Source organism: Dromiciops gliroides, chromosome 2 (assembly GCF_019393635.1).
Source record: "Dromiciops gliroides isolate mDroGli1 chromosome 2, mDroGli1.pri, whole genome shotgun sequence".
Lineage (NCBI taxonomy): Eukaryota > Metazoa > Chordata > Mammalia > Microbiotheria > Microbiotheriidae > Dromiciops > Dromiciops gliroides.
In genome coordinates, this window is record NC_057862.1 from 458,255,344 (window position 1) to 458,265,823 (window position 10,480).

Genomic DNA, 10,480 nt, shown 5'->3' on the forward strand with positions numbered 1-10,480 from the left:
GAAAGTGGAGTGGGTTTGGGGAAGAAGGATATGTGTAAAAATAATGTGTTCTGTCTATGGGAAGCATTTGAAATGTTTAATAGACAGTTCCTAAGAGATAAGAGTTCCAAAGACAGACTGGGGCTGGATATATAGATCTGGAAGACCTGTGGATAGAGATGACAGTTTTACTCTTGGGAGCTGATGAGGTCACCAAATGAGAGAGTGGAAAGAAATGAGGCACTGTGACAGAATGCACCCACAGTTAGGGTATGTGACAAAGATGATGAGCCAGCAAAGGAAACAGGATGAGTAAATGGGTGGGAGAAGAACCAGGGGAGAACTGTTTAACAAAAACCCAGAGAAGAGAGACCATTCCGGAGGAGAGTATGGTCAACAGGGCCAGATTCTGCAGAGGGGTCCAGAAGAATGAAGAATGAAGAAGCACTATCAATTCTGGTAATTAAAAGATCATTGGTAACTTTGGAGAAGGAAGTTTGAGTTGAGTAATGATACTACCTTACTACCTCTCTTTTTTTACTCCTTATCACTTTATTATATTCAGAATTCCACAGAATTAGTGAGGATACGTGCTTTCTCATGTAGGAAACAAATTAGCAGTATAGTCTGACATGTTTGGCTTTCAGAAAGTTAGTTCAAGAAGAATGGTTCCTATTAGGACTATTAATTTCTCATTTCTAGTCCATGAAAGTCTACTGTTAAGCTTGTATTGAATGTGATTAAGGCATCTCAGATACCACCCATTAAAGTGTGTCAGATTCACCCAGACTTCACTAATAGCCTGTCTATACTGTGCACCCAGACTTCCACAAACTGCTCTTGAAAAAGACCAAATAGTGAACTGATTTTGACAGTTATCAGAAGGCCATCAACCAGAGAGAGCCACTAATCTAGGGTGTTTAAATAACCAGGAGACGATTATAAAACTCTCATTATGTTGGAAGCTCAGTGTGCTCTGCTCCATTATGGCTCTGAAGGAAGTACAGAGACGGTGAGTTAAGAAGTTTTAAAAACTAGATGACACAAATGAAAAGCCCCCCTGGTCCATAATGACTCAATCTTCTGTGAAATACTGCCCAGTGTTAGGTGAGTCTGGTCTCATTACTGGTAGAAGGATTCAGCTTTGAGAATAAAACTCCCTGACAGCTAAGGTATTTCAGAAGTCTATTGTTGGGAGGAACATATGGGAACAGCATATGGGGAACTCTCTTCTTTCCCATATCTATATTCATAAGGTACAAGGCAATGTTACATCTATCTCGAGTGAAGTTCCACTTTAAAAGAAAATGTTTAATCATAATATCCACATCATTCAAAAGCCTTAAAAACATATCATGGCTCTTTAATAATACAATGGGGGAGGTGAGGGCAGCTAGGTGTCGCAGTGGATAAAGCACTGGCCCTGGATTCAGGAGTACCTGAGTTCAAATCCGGCCTCAGCCGCTTGACACTTATTAGCTGTGTGACCCTGGGCAAGTCACTTAACCCCCATTGCCCCGCAAAATAATAATAATAATACAGTGTGAAGGTGCAAAGGAGGTGGGCCAGTCACATAGCAAGAACAAATGATAAAAGATGGATCACACAAGTGTAGCACTGATATTCACAAACTATTAAATGAACCAGAAATAAAGACTCTAAGCACACGGAGTAGAATCTTTATGGAGCATTTATGGGAAGTCAGAAAAGAATCACTTAGGATGAGAAAGCACAGAGATGTTATGATTTGTTGTGATGGGTTTTAATAAAAGTTTGTTAAAGTGAACTGGGGGGGTAGCCATACCAATAAGACCACAGATACTTCAGAATATCAAATACTTTCTTCAGATAATGAATCATTGTCTTGCTAAATAACTATTTTAAAAGCTTAAGCTCAAACTTTAGATAGACAAAAAAATTCCCAAGTGTGTGTATGTATGGATGCATGTATATTTGTATATGTATACATGTGTGCATATATTTTTTCCACTGTAGTGGTGTATTTTTTAATTGAGGGAGGAGGGGTTTGGGATAGAGGTATGGATCTGTGATTTCATCCATATAGGGAGTTCTATATATGGAAACTCCCTCTAAAAAGGCAGATAAGCAACTTGTCTATAATTTATAGTCTTAGGGATGTGTCTGGAGGCACTGACAGATTAACTGAATTCCCCATTGTCACAAGATCAGTGTACGTCAGAGGTAGAGTTTGAACCTAGGGCTCTCCAAGGTTGGCTCCCCTATTCACCATGCCATACTACCTCTTTTAAAATACTACTGCTAAAAAGAAAAAAGCCACCTAACCTAAAATACTATTGCTTATCACTGCAAAAGATATCCCTTATGATCATGGGTACTAACCATGCCACTACCTTATATTGGTAAAAGATTTTATAATCTGAAAAGCACTTTTATATACAGGTAGTCTAACCAAGAAAGAACACTGGGCTGGAAATCAGGTGGACCAGGTCTGACACTAATTTTATGTCACCCTATGTATAAGTCACCCTCCTCCCCAGCCTGAAGTCTCACTTTCAAAAATTATGGATAATAAGCACCTGCACTACATGCCTCACATTGTGGGGAAAAGTTTTTTGTAAATCTAAAAATGTTACTACAAACAAGTTATTGTTACAGTTATCTCATTTGATTCCCTACAACTTTAGTGAGGTTGTCAGGACAAAGGTTATCCCCATTTTACAAAGAAATGGAGGCTCAAGGGATGAAGTGATTTGCCCAAAGGCTCAAATTACTAAGGGAGAAACTGAGGAATGTTTATAGATTCTTTTCCTATATTCTGGTTGAGTGCAGGCTCATTTGTAGGCATATGGTCTCGTAAAATGTCTAGGTGCATTTTTTAAAAGCATAATTTGAAGACCTCTACTTTGTGGTCTTTCTACATCTTCACTCTTTTTTTTTAAATATATTTTTATAGATGCTTTTTATTTTCTCACTGCTTAGATTTTCCCCCTTCTGTTTCATCCTCCCAAAGATCCAATCCTTTTTAAAAAAACTTCTACATCTTCATTTTTGCTAAACTGCCATGTAGTCAAATTTTTGTTTAAAATTTCATACTGAATCTCTAATTGGGTAAAATTTTCATTTAAATGATACAACATGGAAGCATATATTGACTCACAGTGCCACCTAGCACCTGTTTTTTCTTATACTCTTGTAAAAGCTTTCAATGAAGCCAATAGATAAATGTAACATTAAAATGAGTTCTGTGAATTCAGCAAACAGCATTTTTCTTCATTCTTTTAAGTGTTTAAGTTAATCAGTGAACATAGATGAAAATGAAATATTAAAAAGTAAGCTTTTTAAAAAAAATCAATTCATCAAGGATACCTATTGATTGGGGGGAAATCTTTCTATCAAATATCTCTGAGTTTGATATCCAAAGTATCGGGTATAGGAAACATATACACACATACATATGGGGGGGGAGTGGCATTCCTCAAAGAATTAAGTGGTCAAAGGCTATAAGCAAATGTCTCGGAAAAAAAAAATTACAAACTTATAAGTCTTTTGAAAGTTTGTTCCAAATCACCAATAAGAAAAATGAAAATCAAAACGACTGAGGTTTCACCTCACAACCATATCCCTTTCCCCAAAAGTTGGCAAAGATGGCAAGATGGAAAAAGTCAATTTAGTGCTGTAAAAAGCAATTCACATTTAAATTGGTATTCTAAAATAGGGGCAGAACTGTGACTTGGTCTAACTATTCTAGAAGGTAGTTTGAAGTTAGAATCTTTAAATGGTGGAGAAAATGTTCATTTTATGAATAAGAAAACTGACATTCTTAGAGGAGGAGAGCCCAAGATCACCAACTCAAATCAGTGACATTTTCCTGACAGCAAGTTCAGAGTACTTTTTACTCACTATGACAGGCGGCTTCTATCAGTAAGTGTTGGGATCTAACAGCTTCATTCTATTTTAAAGCTTTACTATGGAGCAATGTATGAATATGAGTTGAATATGATACTTCTATAAAAAGATTTTAAACCTCTTGAAATAAGGGCTTGTTAAACAGTCAATAGTATCCAGAGAAGCACTCGGCACAGAGTAGGCACTTGGTCAACATGTATGGTAGCAGACAGATTCCAAAATGAGAAAGGAGTAGAATTGACTTCTTAACAGGGGCACTAGCATGGCAAGGTGTATGGATCTGGTTCAGAATAAATAATGGACAATCATTATTCTGGCAGTTCTGTAAACTCAGCTTGGTCCTTCTCCAACGTCTCCTTTGAGTTGTACCTGATACTGTTGCCAGTTTTCATTCAAATCCACTGAGTCATGGAATAGTTTTGCTTCTGCCTTTTTGTGAGAACCTCTTGATTCTGTCTTGTGAGAAGACATAGAATACCACCAAGCCTCCACAATGGCAGGAAGTGAAAAGGAGCTAGCCTATCTTTCTTGAATATTTTCTTCTCCAGGACATATATATTCCTAGTCCTTTCATATAGCCTAATTCCAGGTGTGATCTGACATTAGGATTATCACTTCCTCATTCCTGGAAGTATTGCCTCTTTTAATGTAGTCCAAAAGCCAAAAGCTTTTTGGCTACCATATCAACAATCACACTGCTGACCTTGAAGGCCACTAAAACTTTTTTTTTCCAAATTGCTATCCAACTATGCCTCCCTATCTTGTATTTTAAATGTAAGACTTTACATCAATGCCTTTTTTGTTTTGTTTTTATGAGGCAATGAGGGTTAAGTGACTTGCCCAGGGTCACACAGATAGTAAGTGTCAAGTGTCTGAGGCCAGATTTGAACTCAGGTCCTCCTGCCAGGGCTAGTGCGTCACCTAGCTGCCTCATCAATGCCTTTTAAAGACAAAGGATGAGAAGGTAGCAAAATTTTATGAAGAACTTGATATGGCCCTCCCAGTTAAAGAAACATTATTTTAATAGTCTATGACTTCAATGCAAACAAAACGTTCCGACTTCCCTAGTACTGTCAGAGGCAGGATTACAACACAGGTCCTCTACTTCCAAAGCCAGTACTCTTTCCACTTCCCCTTGCTGCCTTCTCACTTATCCACTGAGATCTGACTGACCATCTCATCTCTTTAGCATGGTGAAACACATCCTTTCCTTGGTGCCAAGAAAGCCAAGACTTGTTACCTTTGCCAGTAACAAAAGTGTTCAAAAACCTAAGGGCAAACCTGTTGCACTGGCATCCTTTACATGGATGACTTCAAAAGAGCCAAGATGTCCCCCCTTATTGGTGAGCATACCGATTCAACAGCTCCAACGGTCACCACAAACAGGTTACCACTATCAAATTTGCTTCTATGTTGTTGTTCAGTCATTTTTCAGTTGTGTTTAACTTTTTGTGACCTCAGATGGGGTTTTCTGGGCAGAAATACTAGAGTGGTTTGCCATTTCCTGCTCCAGTGGAATAAGGCAAACAGGTTAAATGACTTGCCTAAGGTCACACAGCTAGTAAGTGTCTGAGACCAGCACTCTAGCCACTGAGCCACCTTCCTGCCTCTTTATGGTAAGTAGTAAATAGCAGGCAATTTTATTTGAAGATAGTACTAGGGAAGTTGGAACGTTTTGTTTTTAAGCAACTTGCTTTAAGTTATAAGCAATAATATAGGAAGAAGAGCATTTTAAAATGAAAAACAGCTGAAAAATTAATTTTACTCATTAGTCTTATCACTTTCTCCTTTTATCTGAAATGCTACTAATAATAAAAATTAAGAAAACTAACCTTTATTGCCTTTTTCCCTTTCCCTCAGCAAAATGACTAGGACAAGGAAGAAAAAAAAATTGATTCACAAATTGGGTTAACAAATCTTCAATATTAAGTAACAAACTAGAGTGGTGAGAGCCCACAAAATCTAAATGAAAAGTATGCCTTTGTCTTGTATTTTAATATAAAAACTTCCTGAGCTAAGGCTTTGTTCTTGCTATTATATTCAACTCAGCATTTTAAAAACCATCTATCTGTACAAAACAGCAGAAAATAGCACAATAAAACAGTGGAAAATAGCTCCTCAAGGAGCTGAAAAATAGAGTATGTTTGGGGAGGAGGGGGAGAGTTTAGAAACACATTTTAATATTTAAATTTCAAGGATCTGTCTCACCCATAGGAATACAGAGCACACCCCTGCTACTCTTAGATTATTTAATGAGCTGCTGGGGGGGGGCGGGAAAGGAGTTGGGGGAGTCACTAGCTGGTGGCCAACTCTGGTGATAAGTCTCTCTAACCCTAAAAAAAATTGGTTTTCTGATATCATATAATCCAATATCCTAAACCTTTCCTTATTATAATATATACAAAAGGAAGCTGGTCTGCATGCTTTCCAACAAAGTACCTTCCAGATCTTAGTACTGAGAATTGTTTGACCTACCTGAGCTTTGCCTCTGCTGGAAAACCCAGGGTTATTTATTACTACGGAAGACTAAAGGAAAAATTTGGTGTGAACACACTTTAATACTTTATCTTATACGTGTAAAGGGTTTTAATTTTCAAAGCCTGTTTACTCTTCACACTTTCTATACACTGCCCTGGATTATTTCAGTATTTGCCTTATCTATTTGTCTCTAAGTACTCTGACAGCATTGTATTGTAGGCTCAAATCTGTCAAAAAGTTTTAGTTCATTTAAAATTATTTTACATTCAAGATATTTCTAACTTGGAGAGAAAAGGGTCCAAATGGTATAGTGCCCCATGCCCTTCAATATGACTCTGCCCCCAAGACAATTTTAGGTAATGTTTCTAGGAAACCAAGGAAGAAAATCATAATTATGTATAATAATTTGGGTTCACAATCTAGAATAGTTATCATCCCTTTTCTCCTAGATCACTCTTCCCCTCAGCAATTTTCCCAGAGATCTATTTCAAGAATTTAAACTGAAAAGATGTGAGTGCCTCCCTTTCAATGGAAGAAGGCATTGCCTATGAGTAAGGCCTTAGGCTGATCACTTAAGAGTGGAAGAAGATAAAGACCTTATCTAGACCAAAGCTGTTTTTTTTTGTTTTTTTTTTTAGTGAGGCAATTGGGGTTAAGTGACTTGCCCAGGATCACACAGCTAGTAAGTGTTAAGTGTCTGAGGCCGGATTTGAACCCAGGTATACTCCTGACTCCAGGGCCAGTGCTCACTGTGCCACCTAGCTGCCCCTAGACCAAAGCTTCTTAAACTGTGGATGGCAACCTTAACCACATGGGGGAAATTTGGCAGCAGTAAAAGGTTTTGAATACCTATTTTATATACCTATATACCTGGGGTCATATAAAAATTTCTTAGGTGAAAGGTCGAGTGGAAAAAGTTTAAGAAGCCCTAGACAAAGCATTAAATTTAGTTGTCACCATTAATCCATTTAATCCCTAAGAAAAACCTCAGTTTTCCTTCCAACCACTTTCCTAATGGGAAAAGTCTGGAGTTTTGGCCAGGTGAAATATTGTTAATATTTCCAGAGAAACCAAAAAAGTTTTAATATGCTTCCATAATAGAAAAGATCGTTGCTATCATACCCTGAATTGAAATGGCTTGTCTCCTTCAGAAGGCAGCTCAATGAACTGGTAAGTACAGTAACATTTTGTCTGAAACTTTCTACTCTACTTTGTAGTCAAGAGACCTGGGTACAAATTTTTATTCCAACACTTACTAGTTATAAATAAAACCAAAAAGTCACTAACTTTCTGGGCTTTACCTCTCCAACAAGATCCTTGTGACGAAAGCCGTTTGCAAACCTTAAAATTCCCAGATAAACTGTGAACTGATACTATTTTTCTATCCTTTCCCATCTCTACATGGAAGGTATCAACTGTCTTCTCCAAATTGACAGAATGAAAAAAATTATTCAGAATCATTCAAAGGCATTAGCCTAAGGCAAATGATTATTTGGGCCTTCGTAAATTCATCTTACCCTAGGATTTATTAGAATACAATATAGTAAATCTGAATAGCACCAGTCTCAACTTTGGAGCAGCCCTCAACAGTGGCTAGTAATTAGCATGGTCCCATAAACTTTGACAAGCTTCATTTTGCTATCAGTCTCCTTTCAGAGACTATCCTAAAGACCTGGGTTTACCTCCCATTCTCATTTAATTCAAGGAGTCCTTGATGTTCACTACCCCAAATCTCCCATGTATAAAATTGTGTGGGAAATGAGAAGAGAATCTCTACAGAATGAATGCCAGTAACTGGGTGCTAAGGATGTCCTTGAAAAGTACTTTACAATATTCAGAGCAGTGCCATCTTACAAAGTTAAATGCTATTTTCACTATTATTTGATAGTACAAGTATTAACTTTATTTCAAGGACCAAAGAAGATAAGCACTCAATCACAAAGCTAAGTATCTAGTTTTGACTTTAAGTGACAAACTATTTGAACTATATCAAGTATTTCAATTTCTATTGTATGAGGCATACAACAGTCAGGGTGCCACTTTAGTTTTTGTTACCAAGAGTTCAATTTTTTTCAATTGGATGCACTTAAATTCTACCATAATTACAAAACATCTCAAGTTGGAACCTTAATTGCTTATGGGCAAAAAAAAAAAAACAAAAAAAATTCACCCACATCAAAATTCCGAGGCAAACCATTAATTGTCCAAGCAACTGTTAAATTGATTGATTTCATTCATTAAGCTATTTTCAAATCTCTCCTGAACAAGCTGACTGCTTTAACAGTCAACTCTCTAGGCAGAAGAGAGAATATATCTGCAGAGACTAACATTTAACCTATTCCCCCCCTTATCTGACCATGTAAAGCAGTCCTAAAGGATTAGGATTCATACGCTATGGGTATTTCCTTGAGGTAATTTTGAAATCCACAGTTGAAAGATGCACTTTTTGACCATCATCTATTTCAGACAAATGAACCACAAAACTCAATACTGCGGAAATGTTGGATCTATTTTTGTGGCCCATGCCATGAGACCTCCCACAACATCTCTGGCCAACAAGGAGTCCAATTCTTTGACTGACAAACTCTGCAGGACCTTCACCGCTTTTTGAGAATCATTCCCCAGCTTGCAAATCACATAGATGGGGAAAAGAGTCCCTTTCTGGATATTCTGCTTTCCTTTCCTAATGGCGTCCCCTAAGAGTTCCAGGCTCTCTGCATCCCTCCGCTCCAAGTGGCTCAAAGGGATGTGGAGGGCATGGGATAGGCAACAGATGTCCACCTCCACCTTAGGCCGAACATCCAGCAGCAGGTGAGGCTCCCCCGTGTCCAACACCTGCTTGTAGTGGGCAGCGGAGACTCGCTCCTCCTGAGTGAGCAGCTGCAGAGTGCGGCACTTATCCGTGGCCGAAGAGCCGCAGAAAGCTTCATAATCCTGCAGACGGGTCACTGTGGGCTGGTCCCCACAGACCACACAATCTGAACGACGGCCCCGAAGTTGGATGCGGCGGAAATGACCGCCGAGGGCATCAAACAGCAAGAGGCTGCCGCTATAGGAGGGCCCGAGGCCGGCGGCGATCTTGATCACCTCGAGAGCCTGCAGGCAGCCAAGCACTCCGGGCACCACGCCCAGGACGCCTCCGTCCGCACAGTTGGTCACCGTCTCCGCCGGGGGTGGCGTGGGGAAGACACAGCGGTAGCAGGGCCCGCCTTCGTAGTGATAGACTGTGAGCTGGCCCTCCAGACGCAGCGCGCTGGCCGAGACCAGAGGCCGGCCGGCCAGCACGCACGCGTCGCTGACCAGGTAGCGAGTGGGTACGTTGTCTGAGCAGTCAGCCACTACGTCGTAGCGGCGGACGAGGTCCAGCGCAGTGGCCGGGGTGAGGGCTTCGGCGTACGGAATGCACTGAACGGCAGAGTTGAGCCGCCCCAGGGCGGCGGCAGCGGAATGCGCCTTGGCCTGGCCTGCCCGCGCTTCGCCGTGCAGGACCTGCCGGTGCAGGTTGCTCAACTCCACCACGTCGTGATCTACTAGGCCCAAGCGGCCCACTCCGGCAGCCGCCAGATATTGGGCCAAAGGGCAGCCCAGGCCGCCACAGCCCACCACCAGCACGGACGAGGCGGCCAGACGCAGCTGCCCGCGCACCCCCAGCTCTGGCAGGACTAGCTGCCGGCTGTAACGAAGAATCTCCTCCCGGGACAGGACAGCTTTCGGCGGTAGCGGCGCCGGCTCACGCGACTGCCGTGGGAGCGACTCCGCCGTCGCTGCCTCTAGGCGCTGTCTGAGGAGCCTTAGCTCCTCTTCTCGAAAAGCAACTTCAGCCTGCAAAGCGAGCACCTCTTCGCTCGCCGCCATGCTGTTCTTGCCTGGTTGTTGCCTCGGGACACGCTTCCGCTTTCGTCTCCTAGCGACTGGACCAAACCAAATTGGGGGGGAGGCAGGATTAATAGGATGGGGAGATAGATTGGCGTTTACACAGCCTAGTCATTGTCCCTAACTTGTGAACCGCTAGCATCCCAGTGAAAAATAATTTGCAGAGGAGTCTACAGATAAACAAGAGAACAAATTCAAAGTTGGCCCTTTTTAGCCGTCCTCTATTTCAAACATTCCTTCCCACCTACACCCCCTATGTCCT

The 10,480-nt window shown here is 40.9% G+C and overlaps 1 protein-coding gene across 1 annotated transcript; it reads right to left on the reverse strand.

Annotated features, from left to right (window-relative positions):
• Positions 1-7,048: 7,048 nt before the first annotated feature.
• Positions 7,049-10,340, reverse strand: MOCS3 (molybdenum cofactor synthesis 3). The gene has a single exon (XM_043983644.1). It carries the CDS (start codon positions 10,198-10,200, stop codon positions 8,830-8,832), a length of 1,371 nt encoding a protein of 456 aa, XP_043839579.1. The 5' UTR covers positions 10,201-10,340; the 3' UTR covers positions 7,049-8,829.
• Positions 10,341-10,480: the final 140 nt, after the last annotated feature.